This window comes from Triplophysa dalaica, chromosome 1, assembly GCF_015846415.1.
Source record: "Triplophysa dalaica isolate WHDGS20190420 chromosome 1, ASM1584641v1, whole genome shotgun sequence".
Taxonomy (NCBI): Eukaryota; Metazoa; Chordata; class Actinopteri; order Cypriniformes; family Nemacheilidae; genus Triplophysa; species Triplophysa dalaica.
This window is the reverse complement of record NC_079542.1, coordinates 17,820,129-17,840,251: the sequence shown is the minus strand read 5'-3', so window position 1 is coordinate 17,840,251 and position 20,123 is coordinate 17,820,129. Positions and strand designations below refer to the sequence as shown.

Below are 20,123 nucleotides of genomic sequence, written 5' to 3'. Positions count from 1 at the left end.
TAGTCTGTACGTGTGTTGAACTATAGCCTTTATTTTTTGTTCAAATATAATGATTATAATGCTAATCGAACAAACAAATAATTCCCAAATGGTTTTTTTTGTTTTCCTTAAATAGTACACCTAAAAAGCCAATAAATCTTGCTCGACATTTATCAAAGGCATGTGTTCACTTTCTTGGCGTTAAATGTGTGGTTATTTTTGCTCTTATGCCACTAAAAGCAAAATTTAGTGAGATGGATTTCACACCACTTTCTCAAAAATAAATTAGACATCTTAAGTGTGTTAAAAAGTCTGTCTCTATTGTGCCTATAGGCGTTGTAATCAGCTTTTACATATTTCTCGTCTATCCTTTTAAATATCCAATCGATTTCTACCATGCGCAAAATTAGATTATTATCGATATTTTAATATTAAAGCCTAAGGATGTCAGCATAAGAGAGGACGTTTTCTGAAAATGTGACAATCATTATGCGAATGAATATTTATTATATCTATTCACTAAAAGAAAAAATAGCCATTGTCCCTCAAGAAAATAAATTCCTGCATTTTAAAACTTCTAAAAGGGCTTATGCAGAAATAGGGCATTTCATTGAATGCTTCAACTCCTAGAGGGATCACCAAAGAAAAACATAATTATGCTATTTAGCCGGGTGATGTGGTGCAGCGGCAGCTTCATAACCTCCGAGAGATTAAATATAGCCACCCCCCATCACCCGCTCTGCCGGGGAAGGACATTAGAGCCGGGGGAATTAAATGAAACCCAGGGGACTTTTCAACTGGAGTGCGCAAAGTAAACTATAGAGATTAATGACACGACCTCAGACTGAATCAAGCCTCTTGCTTTTCTTCCGTCTCTTAATAATAATAATAGTAATAACAACAACAATGTAATTTTATGTAATTATAAAAATCGATCATCAAAATCAACATTACCACGTTCAATCAATACAACAATAATAATAACAATAAAAAATGTTTAGTAGCAATAATTAAGCAAAATTATTTAATGATCTACAAAAACCTACCAAAAAAGTGCACTTTTTCAAATTAAATTGTTTGTATACATCCCATGCTACGACAGTCAATAAAGTTTCATGAGACCCAGATAAATAAAGTAATTTCAGGAATTACATTTTCTTTTTTAAACATTGTTAAAAATTATTTTAAAATAAATAAAATAATTTTTTTTTTTAAATTTTAAGTAAATAATTGTAGCAGTTTGTCGTGTTGGTGAAAAATAGGATTCGTTTGGTCTTGTACTGCCAAAGTTTTCTGACTAAATTGTGTATTTTTCAGATTATAAATGGCCTACAAGTGCATGATGATATTTTTGCATGGCACTTGAAGTCTATAAATGTTTTTCTAGCTTGTTATGGTAACTGTTTTCCTCGGATCCCTGTGCTTGAAGAAGTTTCAGGACTTGAAATTAAGAGCAAGTGTGACACCTACCTGCGAGTGAGGGTAAAGGTGCAGGACATTACTGAGGGACATGCCATGCCATGCCAGAGGGATATTTTTGAAACATACACTTTTGAAAACCATCAGCGTCTATAATCCAAACGCTATTAAGCCTATCCTACCATTTAATGATTTAACAGAACAGTATGCTCCCAGGCCCACTCCGCATCGCCGCGCGCCTCTAACCACTTTGCCACGCCTAGGACATAGTAATGAGGTCTAAATTTGGCATAAAATCGAACTCATTACTAGAGTTCGCCACCTGATTGCTTTGCATATAACACGACGCGGTTGGAATGTAATTGGGTTAAATGACTGCTCGACACTTTTGCCGCTGTTGTCATATCAATATTCACCCGTTGAACCATCTCTCAGTTTGCAAATGACAGATGAGTATTGTTCATAACCAATGCTATCAGGAGAATCCTATGTTAAAATCGACCGAGGGGCGTTTGCAAGCTCTCGTCCCCATATGGCTTTTCCCCACACCGCCTGAGTTTTCAATCTCTGCATTTGCTTTTTTATGAGTCAGAAAAGCATATTAACACACGGTTTACCTACTGATTCAAAGTATTTTCACACCGATTTAACTTTTGCTAGAGGCGTTGCTTTGCGTTTGGCAATAATACTTTTACGGCTGTCATCCGTCACATCCTTGTGTTATTTCTGTCGTTTGTGCAGCTATCAAATTCACATTCACAGCCATGCATATTTTGTAAAATCAGTCTCTGCACACATTTTCTTTATCATAATTTACTTCAAAGATAGTGTATTGTCCATTTTAAATACAAAATGCTACATTAAATATACATATTAGTCTTTAATACAAATAGACTCAGGCGGCTGCAGCGTTTAAGACAATTCTTAGAAGTTACATCCTCTTGATTACCTTTCAGAAACTAAGATTTCAGGATAGGCATTTACTCAGAAAATAATTGTCCTCGATTTTTTTTATTCAAAATGATCTTTTGCTTCTTCTTCTGCTTCTTCTTTTAAGCAACCACAAATAATAAATAAATGTCCGTGTGATTGGCGTTGAATCCGGTATTAAATGTTTGACATACCTTTCTTTAGCTCATAAGGTGAGTCTTTACAAAGATCTACGTGCGTTTGGCTTCTTACTTTGCTCTCTCTGACAAGAGCCTCGGCTCTGTTTAAAACAGTCTGGCTTAATCCATTAAAATGTGCCGTAGAGCCAGTGTTGGTGCCGTGGCTGCTGTGGATATGTCCGAAAGTGCTATAGTTCGAGTAGCCTGGGTAAAAAGGAGACGTGTAGTAAATAGGCCGAGAGAGGACAGTGTTGCTGGGGAGAGGGCACTGAGGGGACGACCGGGTCGGCGAGGCAGCTCTGGCTATGACTGTGCTTTGACCCAGGTCTGCGGCCTGTGGTGCCTCACTGATCCCCTTGCACCTGTCCGAAGACGTGGCGATCTCGGCCAGTGACCAGAGTTTGGGTTTGGGCGCGGAAGGGGGGGAATGAATAACAGACGTTACATTGCTGCTCCCCGTACTCGTGGCGTGGACCTCTTCTGATTGCTTCTCTTGCGTAACGAGATCATTCCTTCTTTGTAGAATGGAAGGCGAAGAGGTGGTGGGTTTTGCCTGCTCAGTGAGCAAGTCCGTCCCTTCCTCTGAGTCTTTTAATTCCGAGTCTGTCAAAAGTGGATCAAGATCTTTAGAATGTGTCTCATCTTTAAACCTGTCGCATGGAATCTCCCCTGGGTCGATAAGTTTATGATCTGAAAAAAAGTTAGCAGAATGGTCAACGCGTTAGTTTTAATTCATGTATTTTGTGTTATTTTTAATGAGAAAATACTGCAAACATTTTAAAATAAGTGTAGAGTTTTTCTTTGACACTCAATTAATAAACATAACATTTTATGCAACGTAAAAAAGAATACATTTTTTATAATAACAATAATAATATCAATAATAAGGCTATTAAAAGCTGTAAATGAGATTCCGTGCGCCAGCTGTGTCCTTATTATGCAGCCTGAGATAAATCAAGTGCAAAACACTGTACGTCACCAGGAAACCTCATTCCATAAGAAGTCAAATTAGAGGAGTTCAAGGTGATTATTATTTAAAGCAATTCTCCCATTATAAATAATATACCACCATTAACCAGCAATCAATTTTGCGCCCGGAGTGGAAACGACTGCGATGAAAAATTTATGATTTTTCCACAGACCTGCCTCTGTGTCTGTGGAGTCTCCCTTGTCTGTGGGCTTGTTTGGCTCGTCGTCGTCATTTTTTTCTAGATCAATGTTTTCGTCTTCCTCCTCGTCCTCGCTCCGGTTCCGTGGGGTCCAGGTCATCTTGTTCTCCTTCTTTAACCTTCTCCTAGCGTTAGCGAACCAGGTGGACACTTGGGTGAGGGTCATTTTAGTTATGATGGCCAGCATGATCTTCTCGCCTTTGGTGGGGTACGGGTTTTTCCGGTGCTCGTTAAGCCAAGCTTTCAGAGTGGCTGTGGCGTCCCGGGTTGCATTCTTCCGATAAGCTGGGTCCCCATACGGGTACGAGCCCAAGGGAGCAGCATATGGGTGATACCCTATAGATCCGGCCATGCCTGTCGTGTGGTCATACGGGGAGCTCTGCAATGAGCCAAAGCAATTGTTTTATTAACCAGATTTCACCATTTCGAAAATTAGTAACACATCACTAAAACAACACACAAAACACACTATAAACAAACACTATCGTACGCACACACATGCAAAGACAAACACGCACATGTCTGCCACATGTATTCTTCAAATCTAATTATTTTAAACAGCGCGAGGCCGCTGGGTCACGTAGGCTGCGTATCATTTTTATTTTGTCATTTGTCTAATTTCACAGCAATGCCGCTTATGTATTGCAATTACTATAACCTTTGCTTCAAAATCACATTTTTGTTTACGCTGATAGAGTGAGCTGCGACACTGTTTATTTTTTTATGATAAAGCTAATTAGAAGTTCCAGCCTTATAGTCCATTGGGTCATCTGACAGTGTGTTGTACACGCATTGACCAGGGCTGGCATGCTAATAAATTTCACATTTAAATAGCCGGTAAAACATGTTTCCTTTTTAAGTTGCTTATTTGACTAAGCAAGATGAGGACAAATTGGGCCCTGGTGACTATTTATTGTCTTTGATGGGCTATTAGAATTGTTCTCATCATTAAATTATAATTTCCTCGCAAGAACAAGTAGCCGCAAAAGACAAAAAATACACTTATTCAATAATTTGTATTTATTATGCGCGTTTGTGGCCATGTTTCTTTCTGGAATTTGTTTGCAAGAAATGTTTGCGTCATTTACTAATGCCATTTTGTTAGTAATGTCTGTTTGGGCATAATGTTTGCTTACATCTTAATTTTGTAATGATTAGTATTTTAAGAATTATTAAACCCAACAAATTCCGGTAATGCAAATTTGAGGGTTAAAACAGCAAATGTTGCGATGCAATAGCCCAACTGGTGCTTATATGTGCGTCATATTCGGAACACATAATATAGTTCGCTGCCACTGGCATTATCTGGTCAACTTTTCATATGAATTAATATAGAAAAAAACAAAACGCACTTACCACATAAGAAGTGAAAGTGGCAGCGGCGGCGGCTGCATCAGCACTGTACTGGAGATGGGAATTGTAGCCTGGCGAGGCGCTGGTGAAAGCTGTAGATCCGGCATAGGGAGCGAAAGCAGAGCCAGAGGAAGATCTCCCTAGTTCCTCTGTCCGGGGTCCCGATATCACACTCGTATTGTAGGCAGGACACGAATAGAGTGCTAAAGAGGCGGATGGCTGATACAAGTAGCCCTGAGGGTACGCCATGGTGAAGATCCAAGTATAAACTTTTCACTTGTATTCTATGCTCTCAAACTCTCACGCGCTCTCCGCGCTCGCTCATAGAGTTCCAGACCTCCGTCCCGTCCTCCTCACTGTGATAGAGGTGATGTAAATTAAACAGATCGACGAATGCATAGACTTCACACTGGTTAATAAGTCGTTGTCAGGCTGCAGCCAGGTTGTTTTCAATCACAAACGGATTTTAGAGCCACTCTCTCACCCCCTGAGCGCGTTGTGTCTCTCATGCCGAACGCGCGGAACAAGTTTTTGCTCTCTGATAGGGCTTTGCATCGGAGAGTGTCCTGCCAGGATGCTAAGTTGGAAATTGAGGATTCTGACGCCTACTAAGAGCCTCACGCTCCTCCTCTCGGGGTGTAGTCATCGAAGGAAAGCAAACTGGAGCTGGGTTACGAGACTCTCTCTCTCTCTCTCTCTCTCTCTCTACATTCGTACCATGGCACTCACTAACAATCTCCCCCGCTACCCCTATTTTTGTCTCTAACAAGCCTCATTGCCTTAGACTGCGCAGCTACAGCCCCTGGATGGCGGTCTCATGCGAGCCAGTACATCAACTTCAACTTTGCTCATTTTCTAAATACATGAAGCCTTTATTTTTACACATGGTTAATAACAAACGGACTGTTATCTTCCTGGGACGGCTTGCCAAATGCGAGAGGAGACGCTACAAGTCTACTATTTGCAGTTCTCATTCCTTCTGGTTTTGGTTGTTGTCTGCGCTCAGTTTGAACGTGTAGAAATACTTTTGCAACATTCGTTGATTGTACCATGTGACCAATGAATATGAGCGACCTGTTTTGAAGATATCTTTAAAAAAATTAGTTTGAAAAATAATTTGTGGAGATTATGTTTAGATACTTTTATTGTTGCCTCGGTTATTAATTGGAAATAATTATTTCCAGTAGTTGTCGACTCATTTTAGCAAACGAGACTGTATGTGTGCTTCGATCAATTCTCAGCGGTAAGAGAGTGAAGAGGTAACCTTTGACAGGTGTTAACTGATTTGTCCACCGGACAGTTTTCGCTTTAGATCCCGGAACAAGCTAGATCTTCTTCTCCTTTACACCAAAGCCCAAGCGCCGACAGATTAAGACCATATGAACCACGGCAAATCCGCCACGACCAGGGGCTCCAAATCCCTTTGATTCAAACAGATACATTTCTCTGCGGCGGAGGAAATTCGCATGTATGTTGCTTTCTCGCAATCTACATGGTTAATCTTTAAAAACGTGTATCATCGCATATATTGATGTATTTAAAGCAGAAAAAATAATGCATGTAAAAAAACACAAGTTCAACGAACAATTTAGCGAATTGTCTCGATACAAATATTCAAATCTAATCCAAATTCTAATAGTATTTTTTGTTAAACTGTACCGTGCAGAAGCATGCAAATAATTTAAAACAGAAGTGTGGCAGATATGTATGAACTGCTCAGATTACTTGATTTATCTTATACCTAGTGTACTATTTTTATACACATATATCAAAGGTTAAGCAAATAATAAATACCATGTGGCTGATTGCAATAAAAATGAAACTAACAAAAATGAAAAATGATGTTTATATAACTTGCAGTATTTGGTGAACTGATTGTGTCTCTCTGAACCGAAAGGGATCGCTGCAGGCGCTGCTACAGAAAATGTGCATGGGGTCACGTGTTCCTGCACTCTGAAAACCTCTCAAGAGTGAAGAATGATGACGCTCAAACTTAGTGGACCAATGCTAAGTTCAGAGCACAACAAATAGTAAACAGAAGAAGATATTATGTCGACTGTGATATAAGACGTTTTGAATGCATCTGCGCTTAACAGCTGCACCACTACCTGGGAAACTCCGTTTGGGACAAAGATAATAATATTCAGTATTGATGGCACGCTATTTGATGTAGATAGAAATAAAACATGCATATAATGATGTTTTAAATATTTAAATAATTATCAAGAGTATTGTCTAGATTAAATTAGTTTTATTGATTCAGGAGTAAATCGTGATTTTATTCATTCCAACCCAATGCAGTCTACTAGCCTAACTATTTGTGTTTATTGTTTTTGCTAAAGCACAGTGGAAGTAGGAAATGCCCACACTATAAATAGCACATCTATTTGTATGGATAGCCGGGCTAGCATTTGAATGACGTCAGTATTCATTGATAGACTATTATTGGCAGTAATGAGTTCCTCTTCACCAATAGGATTTGATAAGCAGCCTGTTTAGCAACATTGGAGGGGTGACTGAAGGAAGTCATGGAAAGAGAAATGCAGCAAGGAGTAGTCACACACGCTAGGAGAAAGGTAGGTGTTCATTTATCTTAAATGACATTCTTTATACTTAATATCGTCACCGCCGTGCAGGTGAACTAAAAATCTTAGAACTGCACTTTTGAGCATGATCTAGCAAACGTGACGTATATAAAAATTGTTGTGCTTTATTGGACTGTTTCGTTTTGTTTTGAAACGCGAGCTCCCGTGAACTCCAAGACTGGACGGCAAGGGGAGGTGTAGGCTTATGTTAGGATATGCGTTACTTCTGATTATAAAAGGCATTCACCTAAACTGAGTAACGAATCGCGTTTAAGGCTTAAAGGTGCTACTGGGTTATTTTCATAATGAATTTAGTCGTTATGTTTACAGTCATACAACGTTTAATGCGAACTGCGTTCTAGACAGACAACAGTGTAGGCTATGTCGTCACAGAATAATGTCAAACAGAATAACGTCAAACGAAGTAGAACTGGGCCAACAAAAAAGAGACAGAGGGCTAGGGGGTGTTGTTTCAATCAAGTGGTGTTTTTATTCCAGCAAAATGCCTCAGGGAAACGACGTCATTTAATTTGGATTTAGAAACTATTATTAGAAAGCATTATCTATTGTAGCAGACTAATTGCTTCTCGCGTTCACGCGCGAAATGGTCTTGTTAAACAAAAGTTAGTTAACGTGAAGTGCGTGACAGGTTTCCTCGAGGCACCGGGTTTGGCGTGTCTCCGCCGACGGCAGTGGACAGCCGGTACCGTGTAGCCTGCCTCTATCTGTGTCCCCTCAAACGGATTTTAGCCACTTCAAATCTGCCCTAAACCGATTAGTTGACGCCAAATATTCTTTGATGTATTAGCTAAGGGGTTTTGCCACTTGGAAGCCAATTGAAATTCTAAACAGTCCCCCGCTAATGCTTTGGGGAGATCCGTAGCGAATAATGGATGTGATTTATTTTTGACCTTGCCGTTTTTTATGAAATGATTAAACACATGTGCACAAGAAGGCCCCCTATTCTCTTGGCAATAACGAAAATAAACAATAATAATAATTGGTAACATTATCTAGTATTTTTATATAAGTTAGATGCGTTTTTAAATACATGTATATTCTTTTATATATTACTATCATATAAACAATAAAAAACGTTCTTTTTATTCATGAATCATGTTTCCCTCTGTAAAGCCTTTATTAAATCATTATTACCAATTGTGCAGAGCGTCGTGTCCTAATACCAGTGTTTTTACAGACAGTCTCTGACTTTGGGAGCATGCATGTAAAACTCATTTCAGATTACCTGTTATCGGGGAGTTGTTAGTAAGGTTATTTCAAATGTCAATTTCTTGTCATCCTTTTTTGAGTTTTATTCTGTTTATTTCTTCAACACATAAAATGCATAAATAACCATGAAGTTCAACATTTATGTAAACTGTTGTTTATATTTTGCTTATATATTGTGGGTATAAGACTCATGGAGTAATGTGCTGCATGTTTTCAGTCATAATAATACTGCTTGTACAAGAGCTGTAATAGCCATGATCCAAATATGTTTGTAAGTAGAGCATAAGATCAAAAGGGACAATGCTGATCCCTTTAAGAGCAATCTATATCCGTCAGTGCTCTGGTTTGTAGAGGTTCTTTTATTGAAACTACCTAGATTGTTGATGCAGGGGTTCATTTATTTTAAACATGATTACTATGGTTTTCTTTTCTGACCCCTGGAACAGATGCAAAAACCGCATGAGGGAGTTTCAGCAGATTTAATCGACTTGCTGATTCTCAACATGATAGCCTTTCCCAGCCCAGTCAATTTTAAAGTGTTCATGTACTAGGCAGAGATAGACCGGGTCCCCAGGACCCCCAGCTGAGGCTCCATATTCCCGGTAGTGTTCTTCAGAGCCCCCTGGTGACTGACAGGCTGTTAGCCAGACTAAACGATGTGATGATGAGCTTTTTATGAGAATGGATTTCGAATCGAGAGATTTCGGACAAAGATTGTGTGCATTTTCTTTCTCTTTTTCTCTCGCGGTCTCTTCCTCCCCCTGTCTTCCTTCTCTGTCAGATGGCTAGATTATGATTGATTTGGTTAAAATGGATTATAGGAAGCAGACATTGATTTTTCAATGACTTCTCACCCAAAAATATTTAAAGTTTTATCTACTGGTTGAAAATTCTAGCGTCCAACATTTTTTCTTTTTCTTCTGCCTTTGTCTTTCTGTGCTCTCAGAGGCAGAAAGCACCATAATGCAGTCTAGTCAACGATGAGACAAATGACCTGTAATGTTATTTTGAAATGAGTCAGTAGGCCGAGGGACTAAAGGAGTATTGATTGAACCTAATGAGGATTGAGTGTTGGGAAAATAAGCTTTTTCTGGGTTTGCCGAAGCATCTTTTATCAGCACATGAAGCACTACTACCCGTGTTCTCCCGACCACAACATTGCTGCTGATAACTCTCTTCCTTGGCTTATTTGCTGACTCTTAATATTATAGGCACAGATCAGTAACAGACTGTTGAAGAATGACTGTTGATGAAATAGTTTAAGGAAACATTTGTTGATAAATTGCACAGATTGTATTAGAACAAATATGGACAAGCTAATTTGTAGTTTGGGGACACATTTGGGGACTGAATAGCAATTTCAGCATAAAATCACAATCCACAACCATTATTTCAATGGTGTCATTAGATGTCTTTTTCCCAAAACAATTTTATCAGCAGTGCTTTTAATGTCTGAATGAACCTTGTAATAGTTCTTAGCGTTTTCTTAATTCGATGTGAAGAGAAACAACCTCATTTAAACCTGGTACGAGTTGATGCAAGTGATGCATAATATAAACTCTCATTTTACATTGACACCAATAAGAGTGGATTATTTATTTAACTATGGATCCATTTGAATGATAATATGATGCTTACTATGGGATCTAATATTTCCGACTACAAAACAACACCTATAAAGTCAATAGATGTTTTGCATGGAATAATTAATAATTGTTTCTTTGTTTCTATCTACCCAAAAGCACGTAACATATTTTTTATAACATTATTCACAATTCTATTTACTAAGTTCTGAATAAGTTTAGATGCTTAAGAAAATAGATTTTTCCTACCTACAAGTTTGACGGTTTATCTGTTGTTGATTTGTTTCTTTTGTTATGCATATTGTGATAATCAAAACAAACAAACATAGTGGTCTCTTGCAATCTCTCCAGCAAGGGCCTCAATGACTCTTTACAGTCCCTGACCTGTCAAAATGACTTTAATTGGTGTGAGGAAACAAGCACCCACAGTTGTTTTATTTCTGACGGGAGTTGTCAGTCCACAAAACATGTTAAAAAGACCTCCTGAGGATTAGAGTATCGTAATTAAAAATGCTGATTCTAATGCTGATGTTGTGAGAATTGATAGAAAACGTGACTTTAGTTGCATATCGTTTCAACACCCGACCAAAAAGACCATGGAGGTGTGAAAGTTGGAGAAATGCATGTTTACCTATTTATATATTGTCCCCGAGTGCATGTCACTGCACTGGTATAAGTGTTATTTGCCATCTTTGCACCGTACGGTACACTTTTTCATCCACGGATCATTTTACTTTTTAAGCAAACCCATCACGGCATTCTTTTGGTCAGAATTGTGTCACGCCCACTCTACATGCACGCACGGGACTGAGGTTCAAGCAAGTAGTTCCGGCCCCCTGTTACAGGTAATCAGCTGAAGCTATAGCATAATTCTTAGGAGAATGTGTGTTCTCTTCCACGGCAGCAGCGTGATGTTGTTGTTTTTCCTCTGAGCAGCTCTTTGATGCCATATCTTCTTACATTCACTCAATCCCAGCAGCCATGTTTCATAAACATCCAACGGAAAACATCCTCTGGATTTGAAATGTAGATGGCTTTTTTTGCCTGCCTCTCCACATACCGCGCTTGCCCTTTTGCATTCTCCTGCCGTCACTCTCTCACAGCAGAGGTATAGGGTTTCTCTCCACTGCCTTTGATACATTCGAATAGCTACCCGATCAAGCCTCGACGTTTTGGGTGTCAGGTGTAATCTGTGGCAACAACAAAGCGAGCGAGGCCTCATTCCCCATTTGCTCCTCGTTAGGATGATATCACTGAGGTGCTGGATCCAAATGAGCTGTTTTGTTATGCAGCGATAGCACATGATACAGCCTCTCATAATACATTAGGGATGCATGTGAGAACAGCATGGCAGAATGCAGACCATTTGGAATTCTATAAGTAACTATGCCCCTATATAGCTGTTTTAATGGTTAATATTTAATTTTGGACATTTTTAACACTGGAACCGCCAGAGTTCACTGTATACCTTAAACCACTGCGGGTAAAATTTACTCATACGCATGAATATTGTTTGATATACAAAAAAAAAATTAATGTCTTCGTGTAGTCGATTACAGGGACAACAATATTCCGATATTAACACGATTAGGAAAATACTCTGATTAAGAATGGACCATGTTAACAAAGCTTTTTGATTAGCTAAATCCGTCTAGACTCATAATCGTAGTAAACACAAATCGAATTAAGATGGGCGGCGGAGTACTTCTATTTTAGTCGCATTATCGAAGTGCAGTATAGACATGTACACACCTTAATCCCACTATTACCGGCGCATAGGAACTTTCGCGGCACTTTCCGACAGGTTAAACACACGCACGGTAGTGGACAGCCGTTTCGTTTTAAGGCAAACAACATGGCTTCAAGCAAGAAAGCAAATTTTTTTGGTCAGAACGGGAAACAAGAAAGATGCCAACAATTGTAGAAAATAAATGAAACACCAAAAACTGAATGTGGTACCTTGGCGAACTGTTTGTTAGGGACGTAATGAAGTATGCCATTAATCGAACTATGCAGTGTAACATGTAGTAAGGGAACATGAAAGGTATATTCTTAAAGCAACTCATGTAAACACCTTAAAAGTAATATTAGCTTACTCGGAATAAGGCAAATTATTTGATTACTGACGTCGATGTAAACATGGTCACTTTTGTATGTGACTGTCATGACAATGTAATGTCTAGAGACATGAAATTATTATTTTTACTCATCTACTATGTTTTTGGGCTGTTGAGAATCACTTTTTAAAGAAAATAATTTTTCCTAACAGTGTAATAATTGATGCAATGAAAAGTTAATGTGCACAGTTTCACCTAAATAATTATTAATTTGTTTATTCGTATCATTTATAAGTTGGACAAGAGAACAAAACATAGGGTAAAATCATAAAAGATAAAGGCATGAGGTCAATTTGACCCAACGGTGATTATAGGTATAAATACACCGCCTTTTTGTCTGGTTTTATCTAAACAATTTTAAACGAAAGGGGATTGTAAACAATGCAGTTTTAGTAAAAGTAAATGACTGGGAGACTTGGATATTTTATAGAAAATCTGTTGTGTACACTGTAAAAATAAATGGTGTCTCAAATATCGTGTTATGTACTCAAAGAACTTTAAACTTTATTTGAGGTGCTTCAAAGCAGTGCTCGAATTGAAGAGAGACTGGGGGGCCCCCATGAGGCATTAGGGACGCCCCATAAGAAGTAAAAAATTATGGGAGCCCTCGGATATTTTATTTGATGGATAGGGTTAGGGTTATGGGATATGGATATGGTAAATTTTGTGAATTCATTATTTACAATAATTTATATTAAGTTTGTTTATGTGATGGTTGTCATGTCTCTTCAAATTTTTAATTTAGCTTTCCTGTAGCTCAGTGGTAAGAGCATTGCATTAACAAGGCAAGGTTGTGGGTTCAATCCCAGGGATTGCAAATACCTATGTTAAATGTATAGGATAAAGCAATGTAAGTCGCTTTGAATAAAATTTGTTTGAGAATTTGTATTCCTTGCGTACATTATTATTATTAGGCCTTGTTCTGGGGTTCTAGAGATCTCGATGAAGATGAGTGACAGCTTTTTAGTAAATAAAGGGAGTGCTCATTGTGCGGTTTCTTCGCTAAGCAAAATCCATTCAGAATTATATAATGCTTGTTTTTCATGCTGCTAAAACCAACGTCCACATACATACTGCAAAGTTCTGTGAATTACATTGCCATATAAATGCGGGATTCACTCTTGAAATAGCTATGATTGACATATTGATAGCCATAGTTAGTTCCTGAATACAGTTGTGTTCAAAATTATTCAACCCCCACTGAAATTGATTGTTTTGGTCGGTTTGACATTGATTATGATCATTCAGTCATCCTGCTTACAATTAAATCAAAGAGGCACGTGTAGGTCAGACAAATATAACATAACATTTATAATGAAATAACCACAAATGTCGTTTCTTAGCTCACATCATTATCAGTTTTATTCAACCCCCAAGTGACATTCAATCTTAGTACTTAGTGCAACATCCTTTTACAGTTATAACAGCTTTTAAACGTGAAACATAGCTTGACACAAGTGTCTTGCAGTGATCTACGGGTATCTTCGCCCATTCATCATGGGCAAAAGCCTCCAGTTCAGTCACATTCTTAGGCTTGCGCACTGCAACTGCTTTCTTTAAGTCCCACCAGAGGTTCTCAATCGGATTTAAGTCTGGTGACTGCGATGGCCACTTCCAAATGTTCCAGCCTTTAATCTGCAACCATGCTCTAGTGGACTTGGAGGTATGCTTGGGATCATTGTCCTGTTGAAAGGTCCAACGTCTTCCAAGCCTCAGGTTTGTGACGGACTGAATCACATTGTCATCCAATATATCCTGGTACTGAAGAGAATTCATGGTACCTTGCACACGCTGAAGCTTCCCAGTACCTGCAGAAGCAAAACAGCCCCAAAGCATGATTGACCCCCCGCCATGCTTCACAGTAGGCAAGGTGTTCTTTTCTTCATAGCCTTGTTCTTCCTCCTCCAAACAAAGCGTTGATCCATGGGCCCAAACAGTTCTAATTTTGTGTCATCAGTCCACAGAACACTATCCCAAAACTTCTGTGGTTTGTCCACATGACTTTTGGCATACTGCAGTCGACTCTTCTTATTCTTTGGGGACAGCAAGGGGGTGCGCCTGGGAGTTCTGGCATGGAGGCCTTCATTACGCAGGGTGCGCCGTATTGTCTGAGCAGAAACTTCAGTACCCACATCTGACAAATCTTTTCTCAGTTCCTCAGCAGTCACACGGGGACTTTTCTCCACTCTACGCTTCAGGTAGCGCACAGCAGTCGAAGTCAGCATCTTCTTTCTGCCACGACCAGGTAGCGTTTCAACAGTGCCCTTTGCCTTGAATTTGCGAATGATGCTTCCTATGGTGTCTCTTGGTATGTTTAACATCTTTGCAATTCTCTTATAGCCATTGCCCTTCCTGTGAAGAGTAATCACCTGTTCTCTTGTATTCCTGGACCATTCTCTTGACCTCACCATGTTTGTAACCACACCAGTAAATGTCTAGAAGGAGCTGAGTATCACAGTCATTTTAAAGCTGCCTAATTGGTGCTTATTAGGCTTTATTGCTGCTCCCTGATATCCACAGGTGTTTTCAATACCTGATTGAAAGAAAAAAAGAAAAATTCAATTTCTTTCAATCAATACCTGATTGAAAGAAAAAAAGAAAAACTAAACAAATTGATGTCATTTTAGTTGCATATGGTTCTTTAAGAAGTCCTTGTAGGATTTAATTCTGAATACAATAACAAATGTACACTAAATTCCCTAAAACCATTTACAGCATTGGGGGTTGAATAAATTTGAACACAACTGTAAATAAGACTTTTGGACTGTAATGGTTGAATAGTCTGCTGACTGACTGACTCACTCATAACAGTTCCTTGCCGCCACCTACTGGAGGTAACTATGTAAACTGCACTGAAATCGTTGAAAAATCCCTACAACACTAACACACAGACTGACAGCAGGTCTTGTCATAATGTTTTTTTTATATCTAATAAACTAGTTTCCTGCATTTAAACAAGTCTTTTGGAACTAAAATTATAATCACAAAGTGTCAATCATCCAGTTGCTTTTCAGGGAAAATAGTAAATACTACATTGTTAAATAATGCTAGAATTATTCTGATTGACATACTGTTCAAAAGTAATTTCTGTTCACCAAGCCAGCATGATTTGATCCAAAATATAGTATAAGATGCCTGTTCGTTTATGTAAGCCTGTTTTTAATAAATAGTATATAGTTATACATATTATGATCAACCCCTAGTCTAACCCCTCATAAGACTAGATTCAATTTGAGCACTACTTCAAAGCTCTTTTTCTCATAATAGGGCTATTTGTGGAACCATCTATAGTCTTGGTGGTTCTTCCAGGAATTTATAAGATTCTTGAATAACCCCATATCCAGTTCTGAAGTTTTGGAGTAACCTTTTCACTACCCTGGGACCTCAAAATTGCTTTGCGGGTTATTAAAGGAACTCTAATTAAAAAAAAATGGTTGTGGTAAGATCCGTAAACATTTAAGTGGTTCTTGGAGAATCTCTCTTGTATAAGACAGCATGTAGAGGAACCCATGAAAATGTTATTCTGAGTGATTTTTTTTAATGTTTTATAAGAATAAGAGTAGTCCAAAGTTAGGGTTTTCGCCCCTGCTATGTGAACATACATTTAAAAATTATACACATGGATAGAAAAGGCTAAACTTTATTAAAACAATTCTCAGCGAGCCTTAGATTGCACGAATACTTCATTCGATTATAATAATACGAGATGAAAAAATAATACAAAAAAATATATATTCTACTCATAGATCTAAATGTAGATCCCTGAAATCTGTTTTCCATCCTCACAAAGCGCAGCTTTCCTATTCACTGTGTTTATAGCGCAGTCCCGCGCTCCACAGTGCTGTGGCGTTGTTGTTGGCCCATTGTCGCAACATCATTGTATGTGTTTAACTTTTTCTGCTTCGTGAGACTGGTCACCGTATGACAAAATAAATCATACAACATTAGAAAAGCATTTCTAAAGCAAACGGAGCAGTCAGTTCACAAATAGCTCTCACTGTACTTTGATGTCAAATGCCGATGGGTTTTGAGATCAAACATCTGTCTGTGATACGAAGCGGCTGCAAAAGCCTACAAGTGCTCTTCTATGTTGCGCGACAGGTGGGAATGGGTTAAAAATAATTCCTCAACGCAACAACCACTCTGTATGACTGTCCAATTATAGGTGAGTGAAGTTAAAAAATATAAATACATTTAGTTCCTATATACTATGTTTATACATGCATACTAATACATGTAAGTCTAATTGTATTGCGTTTTTTTGCTGTTTAACCGTTTATTTAGTACATAGTGTAGAACATGCTTCTTTTAGCCGAGATGCTAACAAATAAAATAAAGCTTGTGGGGCTAAATTGTAGCGTTAAATAACAAACAATGACTTTTAGTCACTTTTAGCTATCATGTTTATTTTTAGTTTAGTTTGTGTTAAATGGTTTCCCCACCCATGTTACATAAACTTTCTGTAATTTACTTACTATTTGTATCATAATCAGCTCAGCTTTTATCTTTTACCTTCCTCAGAACGTTCAATATTTTCCAGTTGAGCAGCAAAATGTAAGTTTTATATTTATTAAGATATTGGACATTATGAGTTTTTATTATTATGTTATTTGTTATTTTTGCAAATGTAAAAATACTAATTAACATGAATAAATCGGAATAAAGTTTAAAATGAAATAATCACATTTATTGCTATAAATATTGTTCTCCTTAACCACAGACCAAAACAGTGACTACAATACCCGGCATTGTAATATTCAGTTTATTTATACCATTGTAAAGCAATGCGTGATGTGCTAAATGAATAAAATGTTTTGTGAGATGTTATCTAAATCCCTCTTTTTTTGTATCCATGTCTTATTCCCAGGGACACCAAAGGCCAACAGTCCCAGCTCTAGCCCATCCTGATGCCCATCCTTGCACAGCCTGGGACACCTAAGGCTAACAGGTGCAGCTCCCGTTCTCTTTTTGTCATAAATACATATACATATATATTTTCCTATAGCTCCGTGATAAGAGGATTGCTTTAACAACACAAGGTTGTGGGTTCGATCACAGGGGATTGCACATACTTAGAAACAAAAAAACTTAAAGGATAATGCAATGTAAGTCGCTTTGGATAAAAGCGTCTGCCAAATGCATAAATGTAAATGTAATATACAGACGTGTTTAATTTTTGTTACCCCCCACAAAAACGAAGAATGTACAATTTTCTCTGAAATTACTTCAAACTGACAAAAGTAATTGACATCCACCATTATTTATTTCATATTTAATAGAAATTAGACTTTCGTCTGTATATATAAATAAGCTCTTTCTTTATGTGTGTGTGTGTGTGTGTGTGTGTGTGTGATTGAAGCGGCTTTGCAACCGTGAAAATTGTGAAATGTGCTATAGAAATAATTTTGACTGATCCTGTTGATATCAGGAAACCCATTGAGTGCATTATGATTATTTTTTTCTTGCTAGGAAGGATTTGCTTACCTGCTTGCTTGCCTTACTATGAGCGACTCCTTTTTTGCTGGAGTTTCAGAAGCAGAGCAGCGAGTTATCTTCAGCTGTCTTTAGTCTTATCAATTATGTAAAATCCCATGTAAATATTATTAATGTCCACTTGTTACTTATTGCATTGTATATTGTGGTAAATTTGAATTGTACTTTTCTGTACAATTGGACATTTTCTAAGTACCTGAACATTTTCTATAATTATTTGTTACAGTTTTTTTATATAAAAACATTTAATTTATAACAATAGCACCAACACAATATTAATTATACATGCGATTTCATGAATTTAGAATTGTAATGTACAATATAAAGTATTCAGTGAATATGCATTCAATTTAAATTGTTGTTGTTTATCAATAAACTGTTTTACATTGTATTTTACATTGTACCCAAGGTGGTTACAGACCATTTTAATAAAAAGGTTCCTCAAGAAGACTTGTGCCTTGAGTTTGCCCTGAGGATTCCGCCGGTGTGGCAATGTGCAAAACCCCAAATGATTCCTCAAAGAACTTTTCATTTTTACAGTGTACATTTGAAAACATCCAAGGGTAGATTTTACCCTGTAGTGGTTCTAGTGTTTGATGAATTAATGAAGTTGTAGTATTAAATTAACTCCATGTTATGAAAAATTCACAGTTTTGACACCATTTAAATTACTCATAGACTTACGCTGGTAAGCTAGCACTAGACAATCTTAAGCGGGTATAGTCTCAGACTGGGCTAAACGTCTCATGGATAAGGCACACTTTTCACTTCAGCAATTTTGAAGTAGTCATCTGATTGGTTGAATTTCACAGGATTCCGGGAGACGTGCGTGTCATGTTCTTTAACGGTCCGCCTGGAAAAACACAAAGCCGTCTGATCTAAGTAAGCTGTCACAACGGTTGCTATAAGAATACATCGCAATCGACCTAATGCTTAATTCTTGAAGGATGTGAGGTTCACGGCATAAATGTATAATAATTTTGTTGCTGTTAACTTTTGCCACGTTTGTGAATGTCTGTTACTGAGGGGACATTTCCACGCCTCTAAACATGACATCACAAAACAAAACGTGATTGGTTGCTTTTTCCTGTCAGTCATATGGCCTCTTGGGCGGGCCTTGGTCAAAGAAAGTGGCGATAAGTTCCACACAAAGCGAGACTAAAGCTGGTCTTACTGTTTCTGCTAAGTCTGCTTCCAGCTGTTCCCTCACACCTGGCCTGGCTTTAAAGGCCATACCGCTTTAGGTACCTGTCAAGCCCTCTGTTCTTCAATGCCTCTAGGGTACGTTTCCTGTATGCGTTTGTTTATGTGTAAGAATATGTCCCAATTGTAGCATTTAAGCATTTGACTTGTGTTGCTTTGGGGCCCAGGCATTATTTACTGATGCTGTGTTTGCATAACCCTCTTCGTCACCTCTGTTCTGCCTCAGGGAGGATGTATTTTAGTTTGAAACGGCAGGTGTGCTGTTCATTTCCCAAATGCATCTGTAACCCACAGTTCTGGCTAATGGCAGAACTATAGTTGTGCCATTAGCCACTCACCTGTGCATACTGAGACTCTTATGAAGTTACTTGAACTTAAATCCTTTCAACATACAGTATATGACATAAAAGAGACACTATTTTTTAAATGATTAATTAAACAGAGTCACCCAATTGATATATCAATAATAATAAAACTTTGCTGCATTATTGCAGTTTATCTTAGACATGTTATTCGCTTTTTTGCCTCTTAAAGGTGTCATATGACACGGCTTAAACAAGTTTTATCATTTGTTTTAGATGTTATGCAATGTGTATTCATGATTTAAGTTTCAAAAACGCTGTATTTTCAACATACCGTGCATGTTTGTATCTCCTCTTTGCCCCGCCTCTCTGAAACAGATTTCTACAAAGCTCATCGCTTTGAAAAACGAGGTGTGCAATGATTGGCCAGTAAACCAGTGCGTAGTGATTGGTCAAATACTGCTAGCGTGTGACGGAAATGTAACGCCTCTTACCATATTTGGAACTTAAGGTTCCAAAGCAATTGTACGGACAGGTACGCCCACTTACTTGCGTATAGATTTGGGCGGTTAGTCAAATCA

General features: G+C 38.1%; 1 protein-coding gene and 1 long non-coding RNA gene across 5 annotated transcripts in view; one reads left to right on the top strand and one right to left on the bottom strand.

Moving 5' to 3' along the window:
• Nucleotides 1-1,120: 1,120 nt before the first annotated feature.
• On the bottom strand, nt 1,121-5,597 carry irx5a (iroquois homeobox 5a). Its single transcript, XM_056745022.1, has 3 exons — nt 5,033-5,597; nt 3,650-4,055; nt 1,121-3,197 (listed from the first exon to the last, which is right to left on the bottom strand). The coding sequence occupies exons 1-3, from the start codon at nt 5,276-5,278 to the stop codon at nt 2,506-2,508; spliced, it is 1,344 nt and encodes a 447-aa protein (XP_056601000.1). The 5' UTR covers nt 5,279-5,597; the 3' UTR covers nt 1,121-2,505.
• A 154-nt stretch (nt 5,598-5,751) lies between these two features.
• LOC130418872 (uncharacterized) overlaps nt 5,752-20,123 on the top strand; it is a 44,900-nt gene continuing 30,528 nt past the window's right edge. Inside the window, exons 1-4 of one of the 4 annotated variants that reach the window (XR_008906439.1) lie at nt 5,752-7,605; nt 16,646-17,098; nt 17,412-17,492; nt 18,014-18,301. This is a non-coding gene — a long non-coding RNA (uncharacterized LOC130418872). Of the gene's footprint in view, nt 7,606-15,064; nt 17,099-17,411; nt 17,493-18,013; nt 18,302-20,123 lie in introns of those variants that run through there. The other 3 variants (XR_008906437.1, XR_008906440.1, XR_008906438.1) reach the window with 3 other exon arrangements.